The following is a 13,684-nucleotide window of genomic DNA, read 5'->3' on the forward strand; positions in this document are numbered from 1 at the left end:
CGCCATCTATCTGAAATTTTAATGAGCAGATCCTGGCCTCTGACCCCACACCATTACCTAACAATCCAGTATTGAATGCCATGTCGGTTTCCATTTCCTGTGAATGAGGAGGGAGAATTCCCATTCGAAGGCAGACCATCTGCCGGACGCCAGCTTTGCTCTCTGCCTAGCTGGCTGCGGTTGATGTACGTGTAGTTTTTATGGATGGAGTGGCAGCCAGGCCCATGCTTCACAGCCATGATGAATCAGAAGGCTGGGAAGGCAGGACTTGTGGCTAGAATTTTCTATTTCTCTTTCTACAATGGCTGGTTTCATTCAGTCAAACACCAAAGATAGTCTTGGGGCACATTTGGCCTTCTGGAGACAGCTTTGCAACTTCTACACTTAAAAAAATAAGGTTATTATTTCTTATAGTAAAGAGCAACAGTAGAGTACTAAAGAGCTAAAAGAAACGGATATTGAATGTATAAAGCCCCCAGCACACATGAAGAAACCATTCCTGTGATCAGTGGTTTGGGCTAACAGCTGCTTCCATCCTAAAGCCATTGTGTCCTGGTGACCTCAAAGGAAATAATTTCCAAGTCTTTTGCTTGGTGTTTCCGATCTTCTGCAGAACAGCAGTAGTGGATTACATAAACCTGTCCTTCTGGGTCTTCTCAGCAGAACCCCCATGTAAAAGGTCAAGCGACAGGTGTCTTTATGGAGCACCCTGGGGGGGTGGGTGGCGAGTCTTTGTATTGGGTCCTCAGTGCTCAATACCTCCCAAGAGACGTGACTTAGCCTACACTGAGAGGGAAGGTTGGAACTCGGGGTCATAAAAGACTTAGGCTGCACCTAAGACGAGTCTGAGCTACTGTGTGGCTGTGGGAAAACCACTTGGTGCTTCAGTGTGCTGTGGCTTCTTCGTCTATCCATTAAAGTGGTGTGACACAGGTGACACCCTCTACCACAGACCATGTGAAGACCGTGTGCCATACATAATGACGTAGTAATCTAACCTAGTTATCGTTCGGGGTTATTGTGTGCACACTGCCCAGTTTACTGGATTATACTCCAAGACTGAATAATCCTGCCAGGTGTGGTGGTGCACAACGTTAGCCCCAGCACGTGGAAGGTAGAGGTAGCAGATCCTGGTGAGTTCAAGGCCAATGTGCTCTATATAGTGAGTTCCAGGACAGCCATGGGGCCATATAGAGAGACACAGCCTCAACAGAATAAAAAGATAGAAAAGTCTTTGAAGGCAAGAGGCACTTCTCTACAGTTTATTTTCACAAGTCCCTAATGTAACATTGTTAATTCTGATTAACTGAGGGAATGAACACAAGGACAAACATACAAGGCTGACTAGTAACAAGACTGGCTTCAAATGGTGCCTCTTTCCAGGCCTTGTTTCCAAGGTGAGTATGAAGCCTCTCACCTGAGGTCCTGTGCTGCATGGGAAGTGAGAGATGCTGCATACCGCTGCCTGTGAGAGGCAGTTGGTGAGTAAAGCAGATTTTCCAGGGAGACAGAAAGGAACCCAGGCTTCTCCTACCCCATTCCTCTCATACTGGGGACCTGTCCCACAAAAGGGGACGTTGTAGGATCAGAACACAATCTCTATGGTTGACCTGAATCTCAGCTGTCGTATAATCTTTCTGGAGCCTTTAAAACGGCCAGATTCTGAGGTCGTTGGCCTGGATCGGGACAGCATCCCCTGGAGGCCTTACAGTTCTAGAAAGTCGCCGTGTTAGGAACCACAGTGGCCATCATACCCCAGATGCCTTGCTGCTTCTGTCTTCCTGGCCCCTGTTGCTTCTCACATGGTTCTTAGGAGGACAAGCTCTGTTAGGAAAACTGTCAAGCAGAAGAGGGGAGCACAGCTACAGCCCTGAGGTGAGGGGAGCCCCTTAACCACTTTGTTGGCACTTGCCTAGCTGTGCTCTGGAGGAGCTGCTCATTCTGAAGACATAGGGGATGTCTGACAATTGACATTTTCTCTCAACCACCAGTCTTGCTCACCATCTTTGGGGGCGTGGAGGGCACTATCTTACTTTGTAGCCCAGGGTGACCCTTGCTAGCTTCAAACTTGCTAACCCTCCTGCCTCAGGCCCCCAAATTTTAGGATTAAAGGCACAAATCACTGAGCACGCTTGGAGTCTGCATCTATGACAAGCCAAACCAGGCACCCCTTAGGATCAGTGAAGTTGGAAAGTATCTGGACCTTTTCCTGGGTCTAGACGACGGAAAGGAAACTTTAGCCAATCAGAGTAAAAAACAGCATTACACCGAAAGCGCTGTGCCTAAGTATCTGGTGCTGTAAAGTGAATCATGTTCCTCAGGTGTGAGGTGCTGGTTTGCGGCCCTGGGACCCAGCAGCCAGAGCCTGACTGCCTGTGCACCATAACCCCAGACCCGTTCCTCGCGCCCTGCGTATTCCCGGCTAGCCAGCAGCTAGCAGCCCAGTCATCCTTTCCAGCCTCAGTCTGGAAAGCTGGACCCCGCCGCCGCGTGTGCTCTTGGCTGCCGGCGCCCAGGGCCCCAAGGCCACATCATCTTGAGGCTGGGAAGTGTATGCTCCCGAGCCGTCGCCGCCGCGGAGCAGAGTCTACGCGAGCGGCCCGCACTCGGTGTCCCGGTGCATCCTGCATCCAGCCGTCCCCGGGAGTGGGCGGAACCGAGGCGGGCGGGGAACCCAGAGCGGTCTCTAGGACCCGCGGGATGCCTCAGGCGGGCGGGGTGCGGGGGAGACGCTAATTTGTTCCGTAGTAATGAGACCGGCGACTGCTGGCCGCGGATCCATTGCACAGGCCCGCCCTCAGATCGCTGGTCCCCGGCGCCAACTCGGACAGGCTGCTCATTTATTGCAACGGTCAAGGGCGGCTCGTGCCAGAGTAGCGCGCGCGCGCACGCACACACACGGGGAGGGGAGAAAGTTTTTTTTTGAAAAATGAAAGGCTAGACTCTCTGCTCCGCGGTCGGGGCGTTGCACGAGGGGGTCGCGGCAGACTCAGGGCAGTAGGACGTCCCCCGGCTCTGCGCCCGCGTGGGATGCTGCGGCGCTGGCTGCTGGGCCCCCGAAGCAGCTGCACGCCAGGCCGGCGACAATGGCAGAGCGCCCGCCGCGGCGCGCGCCCCCCGCCCGCGCCCTCCTGCTGGCCCTGGCCGGGGCCCTGCTGGCGCCCCATGCGGCCCGAGGTAAGTCACCCGTACAGGCGGCTGCCCGCGCGTCCCCTCCCTGCCACCTCGAGCCAACCTGGGTTCTCAGCGTGCCACAGCCACAGGGAGAGGAGACGCACTGGGGCGCATCTGCGGAACCCCCGGCTCGCGCTTGCAGCGCCTTGACACCCGTCCCCTGCCAGGTGCCCACCTGGGAGGTTGGGGATGTGTGCGTGGAGAGGACATTTGGCTCCGGACCTTGAAGCAGCTAGCCTCCCCTGTTGGAGTGACATTTACTCCTAAGGCTCTCTCAGTGTCTTGACAGTTACACGTGTCGCCTGAGAGGGTGTGCGTGGGGTCATTTTACTGATTCCGTGGGTTAACGACTCCACCCGGGTTCAGAGTCAACCCCCACCCCACCCCGACGAGGTTTCCTTCCCACCACCGCCTTGACACGGCTGGGGGACGCACGGTGGCCGCGCAGATGACCCCCACCCCCTGCCACGCACACACACACACACACACACACACACACACACACACACACACACACACACACACACACACAGGTGTACCTGCAACGCTCTTTACTCTTTTTGCTGTTGTTTTGTTTTAATTGACTTCCTTGCCTATGTCAGCACTTATCGATCTCCCGCTTCACTTCCTAATTGTCAGTAGCGATCAAACTTTAACAGAACATTTTCTTCCCTCTTGCTCATCCTTGGTGATAAATAATTGCTTACATCAAGACCTCGTGTAGATCGAGACCCCTCTTCGGAGTTAGACGAAAGTGCATCCATTAAAGGCTTTTTTTTTTCTTTTTACAAAACTTTTTTCCCCCTGAGTTGAATCTCCTTAAAGCCTGGGCACCTGTGGATCCTGTTTGCATAATGAGAACTCACAGCAGGTGCCTTCTTAAAATTCGGGAGCTTTCCTCGTCCCCATTGCTGCTGGCTCCTTCTGCCGCTAGGGGCGCTGTTCACCAATGAATAATTCGCCTTGGCCTCAGACTCTTAGATTTCTGTGATTCTATGTAACAGGCATTTAGTTTTCAGCACTGTTTCCAACATGAAACGTTTTATTTCTCAGCTGTCACTGTTACCCTCCACTCTAGCACTTCTGCCATAATGTGACTAAATCCCAGCTCCCATAAATATCTACACAGCAATATAGACCAACCTGGCAAACTGGTGATTAAATTAAAAGATTGCACACATCAACGTAATATCAGTGAGAAAGGCAACAACACTGAAGACTATTCAGGAACTCTGGGACCTAAAGGTGAAAACCTCAGTCAAAGGTGGTTTTGAAAGAGTTTTGGACAAACTGATTCCTTTGAAGGTTTTACAGCATGTAAACATGTAACTAAGTTTCAAAGTAAGCCTGAGGTGGTCCTGAACTTGGCACATACTTCACACACATTAAACATAAGTCTGAGCACAGCTGATATTTTTTAAAGGCAAATGTTTATTAAATAAAGCTAATAGTGGGAAATTATTTGGGGGAGCATTTATTACTTCATGGCTGCAGCTTTGGTAGACAGAACCCTCCCTGTTTTGGGAGAGAGAGAGCTTTGGCAAAGCAGTAAGGCCAACACAATTTAGTGGCTTAAGTATTGTGGTTTGATATTCCAAGTTCATGGTGTGTTTATACTTGGAGTCTCAGGATCAAATCTCAGTCCATGACCCAAATCATGTCACTGAAGACATTTAAAATGCAAACACATGAAACATTTATTCATGTTGGCAGAAGGGAGGAATCATTACTTGTTGAGGATTGAGCATATCCTGAGTTTGCCTGTAGTCTCGTTCATTACCCTGAGTTCGAGCACAGCTCAGCCTAAACATGTCCAAAACATGTCCTAGACCCCAAACCCTTCACTCCCAGCAATCTTCTTCACTGCAATAATGATATCTGTTGCATTGTCCTGGTGCCTCATGCTGACATGTCACCCCAGAGACTCCCTTTCACAACATAAGCCACCAACTATGAGGGTGTATTCTCATCTCCCCAGCTCCTTCCATTTTAGTATACCTTTCCATCCATGCTGTTGTCATCCTCTGTAGAAGCTTACTTTCATTATAGCAGTTCTTGAGTTGTAGGCTTGCTGTTCCTCTTGTCCTCACATGGGGTATGCTCCCCAACACTGTTGCCAGTGTTAGTACAGTCTAATGTGGAATAATCTTTTTGTACACTGTGAAGATGTGTCTTTGCCAAGGTGCCTCTGATTGGTTTCATAAAGAGTTGAATGGTCAATAGCTAGGCAGGAAGAGGTTAGGTGGGACTTCTAGGCAAAGAGAAAAGGAGAGGAGGAATAGAAGCAAGGAGAGAGATGCCAGGAGACACAGAAAGGAAATAGGAGGTAGATGATGGAAGAGAGATAATGCCACATGATAGAACATAGATTAAAGCAAGCTATATATAAGTTATAAGAGCTAGTTAGGAACAAGCCTAAGTTATAGGTCAAGCTTTCATAACTAATAAAGAAGTCTTTGTGTCAATATTTGGGAGCTGGCTGATGCGACAGAGAAAGACTCATTACAACAGTCCATCCTGAATCAGATCATGTGAGTTGCCTTTCCTTGGATTCTGTTTTAGGCATGTTTGTGCTGAGCTGTGCTGGAACTCAGGGTAATGAATGAGGTTACGGTCAAATTCAGGATATGCTTAGCCCTCAACAGGTAATGATTCCTCTCTTCTGCCAACATGAGTAAGTGCTTCATGTGTTTGCATTAAACACATTCAATCCCTCCTATTATTTTCATGTTCATGTATGTGTATGAGAGTTTATGTCTGTGGGTACATGTAGAGGACAGAACACAGCCTCCAGTGTCAGTCCTCAGGTATCACTCACCTTTTTTTTTGAACACTGTCTCTCACTAGCTAAACTGCATCAAGTAGTGTGGCTGGTTGACCAGTAAGCCCTAGAATCTATCCATCACTGCCTCTTAGGGGATTACAAGTGTGCACCATCAAACCAGACTTTCATGTGGATTTTAGTAGTTAAGCTCAAGTCCTCATGGTAGCACAGCAAACAATTTTCAAATTGAGCTATCTCCTCAGCCCCATGAACTTGTTATGTTTTAGGAACATGATCCAGCAATTGCTCCAGGCCTCTCATTAACCAAGAACCTGGGAAGTTCTCATACATCCTTCCCATATTGCTTCACTTATTTTCCGAGCACATAATTTTTTCTTCCTTTTTTTTTTTAAAATTACACCTTCCAGGAAGAGTATTTGGGTGGTATACACTTTGAAAAATATTTTGTATGTATAGGTATGTTGCTTTCATGTATATCTGCACTATGTGCTTGCTTCATGTGGTGTCTGTAGAATCCAGAAGAGGGCACCAGATCCCTTGGAACTGTAGTCTACAGATGTTTGTGAGCTGCTGGGTAGGTGCTGGTAATTGAACCTGAGTCCTCTGGAAGAACAGCCAGTGCTCTTAACTGTTGAGCCATCTCTCCAGCCCAAGATAGTTCTTTAGTAGCTTGTGAATGTGTGATGGCTGCTTTTAGTTGCAAATAATGAAAATCATGATTGCAGCAGTTTTTTGTTCTTTTTTCTTATATAGAAAGCCACCATGAAGTGAACAGTATAGGAGTGATTTTACAGGTGTCACAGGCCAGTGATACAACCAGAGGCATTGCATGTTCCTTGTATCTGCTATTCTAAGATGCTGACTTCTGTACTTACACTTACTGCCTTTTGGTCTCCTGCTGGCTGCTGTACTTCTTGTTCTCCTTCCCCAATTCTAGGCAGCAATAGAGCAAAAGAGGCAAAAGGTGAAGACCTACCATTCCCTCTCTTTCTCTTTCAGGAAAATAATATTTTTATAAACCTTTTAGTAGATCCACAACTTTCACTGTCAGTTTATAACCAAGGACATTGTGCATTGCACAGGACTCGAAGAGATGGTATGTGTGGCTGTGCCCACAGGCATTTCTAAAAAATGTGTGTTTACATGTATAAAATTATTGCCACATTTGACATACTAGCATTTTCTTCCTTCTACTGATATTTGGCTTCTGTTCCTTCCTTGTGGAAACAAATTTTATTTTTAAAAAAGAAATGAGGTGAAATAATTTAAAGAAGTTGAGCACATTTCTTCCCCATACAGATGTGTGCTCTCTCTCTTTTTCTCTGTCTCTATCTCTCTCTCTGTCTCTCTCTCTCACACACACATACATATTCATTTGTGTATATGAATATGATACATTACATATTATGTATATGCATATGTCTATATATACATGCAAGGTATGACCAACATTCCAGTCTTTTCTTTGTGTGTGTTCTTCATTCATCCTTGATTACTAGTTTGGTAGAAGTCATATGTCCTTGGTAGTCAATAAGAAATTTCTTTTTTGTCTCTATGCCCACTACCACTTGAGAACATGAGAAATTAATAGCATGTTTATTGTTCATCTTTTAAACATGTTTCCTTTTACTATCTTTACTTTCTAACTGTAATTTTTACGTTCTGTGTGGTGTGCTTAATTGGTGTTCTTTTCTATAACCACACTGGGAACTCAGCATGACTGTCAGATTGAAATTTTGTGTTAGGAAGTTCTACTTTGCTTTCTCACGTTATTTCTTTGGCTGTTTCATTTTCTTCCTTATCATTTTCTATCTCTTCACTTGATTCTATTTGGGAGCAAGTAGTTCTTTAACTGTATTTTCTAGTGTCCCCTATGTCCCATTCAATTAAAAGATGTTTACTGCCATCTGATCTCCAAGAGTAGTTCTTGTTGCATAAATTGCCTTCATTTTATGATAATGACCACATCTTCTTGTCATTTGTACGAGGTTTCTGTTAGCTCTGAATGCATTACTGGTTGGTAGACACTCTTTGTTAACCCCAGGGTCACTGTGAATTTTGAGATTCTTCTCTTCTCCCTTTGGAAGAATCTCTGACTTTCTTCAAACATTTGAGTTTAGGTTCACTGTTCCCATTTAATAATGGGCTTCTGCTGACTGGAAGTTCTATGTGCTTTCTCAGATGATAACTTTTTATTTTTTGCATTTTTTATTTTCAATAAATAAATAAATAACCCCCTATCTCCTGATGGAGGCTTTAGTCTGGCTACAAGACCTTGGAATGTAGCAGTACAGTGTTAAAGAAGATGCCATGCTCTCATGTCTCTTTTGTTTCTACTTGATGTTTCTGTTTTTAATTCAGTACTCTGTGACCTTTCCTCTCTAGGATCTCATCCTCTAGGTGAAGCTGAGAATGCTCTCAGGCTCAGAAGTTCTGTGTTGCTGTGTCTCCTTTATGCATCCCTGTGCCCTGGGATTGGGGAGGCATGCTGCCTTCACAAGAGACTTGGAGCTTCCAATTCTCATTTTCCAGGTCCATTCTTCCCTGAGAGGTGCGCAGGGCCCCTTCCAGGGCTTTAAATATCCTTCTTGCTTCTAATGGCTTTCATATTCTCCAGGGAGGTTGGGCTTGCTCCCTCTCCCTCTCTCCCTCCCCTCTCCTCTGCCCCCTCTTCCTTTCCCTCTGGAGTGGTGCTCCTGATGTGCATTGCTTACTTTCCGATTGCTATGACAGAACACCATGGCCAAAGCAACTTATAGAAAAAATGATTTATTGGGGCTTATAGTCCCAGGGGATTAGAGCCTGTGATGGTGGAACAAAGGCACAAGGCATGGTGGCGTGATCAGGAATCTGGAGGCTCACATCTTGAACTGCAAAAGTAAGGCAGAGGCAGCAAATTAGAAATGGTGACAGTCTTTGAACTCTCAAATCTCACCCCCAGTAACATACACCCACCAGCAAGGCCACACTTCCTAAGCCTACAGAATAGCTCCACCAACTGGGGGCCAAATGCCTAAGACTATGGGGATGCTTTTCATTCAAACCACCACCGGACAGGACCCACACAGCACACCTTTATCCCCGAGCTCTGCCCAGAGCTGCACATCTCCTAGAGCGTCACTGCCCCCTCTGGCTCTTGTTATTCCTCATTCCTTCTGGTTATTGTTGTTGGTAGGATAACCATTGTTTCGCTGTAGTTTCAAGAGGGAGCTTGGGGAAGCACCTGTGACTGTGCCGCACCCAGCTAGGAGCCAGCCATGCCTTTATTGCCACAGTCGATATTCCCCCCCACCCCCACTGTCATTTGGCTCCTTTTCTTCCTTCCTTGTGGAAACAAACACTAAATCCATTTTAAAATGTTTTAAAACTTTCTTTTCAAAAATCTATGAAAACTCAAAGTCAGCATATACCTAATTAGACAAATGTTGCAGCTGTGGAAATTGCACCCAAAATATTTTCAAGGATGAAGCTCCATCATTTAAAGAAGCTAAGTAGATTTCTTCCTGCCCTACATGGTGCTGTAATGAGCTTGTGACAGTTGGAAAAAAACTTTTTTATATCAGAGTGTATTCTAGGAGCCTTTTAAAAGCTCTGTTGTTCCCCTCCTATGTCTCTGATTTCCAACGAGAGATGTGATAAGTGTTTCTGCATATGTGTTTTGAGACACATAGGTACCCCACACCCTCAGTCTGCATCTCACTTGGCCTCACAACCTTCAGCATACCCCACACAGACCCACAACCCTCAGCCTGCACCTCATACAGTCCCACAACTTAGCCTGTACCCCACACAGCAGGGTTAAAATATCTCTGGATATCAGAACTGAGAGGTGAGGTGGACACAATCTTGATAGAATGTTTTGTACTCTGTGTATCTGTGTCATTCTGTATATACAGTTAGTATTTGACCAAACCTAGAGTTTTTATACCGGGGCATTGGAGGGAGGCACCATGCCAAGACCTCACACAGCGCCGGTGAGAGAATCCTGCAGCTTGTCCCTCTTTCCACAGCAGAGGACACAGAGGCTTCAGATGGTGCCTGAAGGGGACAGAGGCAAGGCCATCTCCATGCTATCTCATCAGGAAAAATAGGCCATACCCCAGCCATGATAAACATTCTGTAATCTGTGCACTCTATCTTTGGCATAATACAATGCTCATGGCAGTGAGATTGGAAATCCTTCTGATTTTAAAAGACTTGGTAATGCGGGTCAGATACGCTACTTTCCAATTCAAATGTGTGCTTCAGTCTCGTGCTTTTGGACAGACCACTGCTTCAACCGTCCTACTTCCTGCAAGTCATTTTTCATCCTGTTTCCTTAGAATTTATTTAATGCCCAATATACCTTGTCTTCAATTGACAGATGAGGAGGAGAAGCTGAATAATTCAGCCTCATATTGATATTTTTTTATATCCTTTAAGCTTTTACGTCATTCCAAGGCCATATACCTTAAGAGCCCAGGTTCCTGCAACTGTTTTAAAAATTGGGCAGCCTCCTTCAGTACCTTGACCTTCTGCCTGCTTCTTACTGATGTTTTGGTCTCCATAGCCTTTTAGATGGCCCCTACATATGCTAGTGTCCCTGTGAATGCCTCCCTGAGTAGAGTATGCTAAGTGCCATTCAGCATTCAAACCCAAAACTTTCTTATGTCGCTTGGCATTCAAGTCAGGAGAAGATTTAAGTTCTCTCTCTCTCTCTCTCTCTCTCTCTCTCTCTCTCTCTCTCTCTCTCTCTCTCTCTCTCTCTCTCTTTTCTCTCTCTCTCTCTTTCTCTCTCGAATTTTTAATTGTTTTATAATATGTTCTTTTGTAAATAAATGCCTTAGTACTTGAATCTGTGTGTTTGTGTGAGAGCTTGCAGGTTATGTACATATGAATGCAGATGCCTTCAGAGGCCAGAAATGGGGATCAGATCCCATGGATCTGTAGTTACAGGTGATGTGAGCTGCCCAATATGGGTGCTGGGAACTGAACTCTGGTCCTCTGCTTTTAACAACTGAGCCTTCTCTCCAGCCAGTCTGTGGTTTAAAGGCTGTTCTCTGGTTAATAGAGCAAGTACACTCCCTGAAATGAGATATACCAAGTATGCTAGTTACTTTTCTTGACATTGTGACAAAAATGCTTCACAGAAGCAACTTGAAGGGGGAGGGGTTTTCAGCTCATGGCTCAAAGGGAACTTCATGTAAGAAGGTGTGGTAGAATGAAGTTAGGGTATAGAAAACCAGATCCAAAGTGGAAGGGAAGAAGTCAAACTTTGGCTATTTGCAGATGATATGATAGGATACATAAGTGACCCCAAAAATTGTACCAAGGAACTGCATCAGCTGATAAACACCTCAGGAATGTGGCAAGATATAGGATTAACTAAAAAATAGTTTTCATATATACAAATGATAAATGACTGAGAAAGAAATAAGAGAAACATCACTCTTTATAATAGCCACAAATAATATAAAAATATCTTGGGAGTAATTCTAACTAAACAAGTGAAATACCTGTTAGACAAGAACTTTAAGTCTTTGAAGAAAGAAATTGAAGAAGATATCAGAAAACGGACAGATCTCCCATGCTCTTGGATAGATAGGATCAACATAGTAAAAATGGCAACCTTACCAAAAGAATATCAGATCTTAAGCCAGGTGGTGGTGGCGCATGCCTTTAATACCAATACTTGGGAGGCAGAGGCAAGCAAACCTCGGAGTTCAAGACTGTCTTGGTCTACATAATAATATCCAGGACAACCAGGCTATGTAGAGAAACCTGTCTCAAAAATATGAAATATAAATATAAAATATTGTTTATACCATCATATATATACATACAATTTATGTATATAAGAAAATCAGATATTCATGAATGAGGAACAAAGAGATAGGTTGATCTTTGACCCTTGAGGCTTGTCCCTCCAACCCTGTGTCTACCAGATAGGACCCATATCAAAGACTGGAGCCTAAGTGTTCCAACACATGAACTTCATCGCTGCCTACAGGGATGAGAGTGTTACATATCAAAGACTGGAGCCTAAGTGTTCCAACACATGAACTTCATCGCTGCCTACAGGGATGAGAGTGTTACATATTCAAACCATATCACCAAGTCAACATTTGAAGCTAAAATAAGTCTTCAGTCAATTTCAATATAATCTAGTATAGTAAGAAGATGATGACTGAGAAAGAATTCGAAGTTAAACAAAGGACCAAGACTAAGTCACACATCTGTATTCTTCCTAGATTTTATCATACATGATTCAGAATGTCTAAGCCTTAAAGGTCTAAAATGTGAAAGATATGTGTGTGGCCATACATCGGTGCCCCACCCAGCCAACCCTCTTCCTTTCTGAGTAGCTGGTGGGTCTTAAGGATACATTTCTCCAATCGGTCTAGTGTTTTTTGTTTGTTTGTTTGTTTGTTTTTGGGTTTTTGCATTTAAATGCTAGATTAATGGCTCCTTACTGCAGATGGCATTTGCAACCTTTGGGACTTTGTTTTGTTGTGATTTTGAGCATCAATGTGTTTTTATGCTTTATTCTTGATGGCATTTGTACTTGGCTTACTCTTTTTAGTTGAATGGCTAGGCTGTGAATTCTGCTCGCCTCTGTTGACAAATACCTGCTTTCTTCAGTGTTTTACACCAAGGTAGTGGATCCTCGTCCTGTCTCTTTATGTGTAAGCCTGAGCACTAGGGGACCTATTATGAGTGAATTGCTGAGTTGTACAGTATGTTCATTTTCCACTTTAACATACTTTGTTAAATTGCTTTTCAAATTGGCTCCACAAAGGGAAAAAAATTCCTACTTGGAGAGATTTGATTACACAAAATTAGGCATATTTGCTATTTTCTAGCTTTTACATTTTGACAAGCTAGATGTGACATATTTTCATCTTTGAACTGACATTTTCATGACTATAAGGTATTCTCAGACTAGTTTTGTTTAGACATTTTCTCCGACTAGCTTATTGTTATATATCTTTTTTCAGTTTTCCATATTGTTTATTTTTCTTCATTCATATTACACAGCAAGTAAGATTACAGAAAATCTAAGAAATGAACTGAAAAAATAAAGCAAAAAATTATGCACAATTCTTTTACTCCTTTCCAAACAATCACTGTTCCAACATTTTATGTTTTTATGACAGAACAGGAGAATTGGAGTCATATTGTAGATATTATTTTATAGCTTCCTCGCTTCCTTCACGTTTTTGGAGGGGGTGACTAATGAGTTATTATTGAGGTTACTAACAGGAGTATGGGGGCTACTTATGAGATCAGGGATGAGTCAAACCAGCAGCCGCATCCCTGAAAAGTCCACTCACCCCACCAGTGAGAGCTATAGCCTCAGTCCTGCAGGTTAAGCATCCCCAGTCTCTTCTCAGAGCTAAGTCTCCTTTCTGGGGTTCAGTTTTCTTGGCCACAGGCAACCTCTTCCAGTTGTCTACTCCTGCTCCAAAGCTAAGGAGGGGCCTCTGAGAATCTTCTAAGTTTCTACTTTCTCAAACTTGTGACCTTCTCTTCACTTCTTAAGTCTCAGGAGCCCAGCCCCTCTTGGAGCAAACGTTTCAACTGGGAAGATGCTGCTGTGCAACACTCAGCCTCTTCTCCAGCACTGAGCTCCCTTTGCTTTCTTTTTCTTTTAAAAATAGTATTGTCATTAATGATTTGAGAATGTCATATAATATGTCTGATCATATTCATCCACCTCCCCCAATTCCTCCTAGATCCTCCCTT

General features: G+C 44.5%; 1 protein-coding gene across 1 annotated transcript in view; it reads left to right on the top strand.

The window, feature by feature from the left end:
- The first annotated feature begins 2,798 nt into the window (after positions 1-2,798).
- Positions 2,799-13,684, top strand: part of Adam12 (ADAM metallopeptidase domain 12) — a 306,570-nt gene continuing 295,684 nt past the window's right edge. The window contains exon 1 of the mRNA XM_005063360.4: positions 2,799-3,177. Coding sequence (XP_005063417.1) covers positions 3,087-3,177 — 91 coding nt within the window. The 5' untranslated portion in view covers positions 2,799-3,086. The remainder of the gene's footprint in view (positions 3,178-13,684) is intronic.

This window comes from Mesocricetus auratus, unplaced genomic scaffold (genome assembly GCF_017639785.1).
Source record: "Mesocricetus auratus isolate SY011 unplaced genomic scaffold, BCM_Maur_2.0 Super-Scaffold_4256, whole genome shotgun sequence".
NCBI classification, from domain to species: Eukaryota; Metazoa; Chordata; class Mammalia; order Rodentia; family Cricetidae; genus Mesocricetus; species Mesocricetus auratus.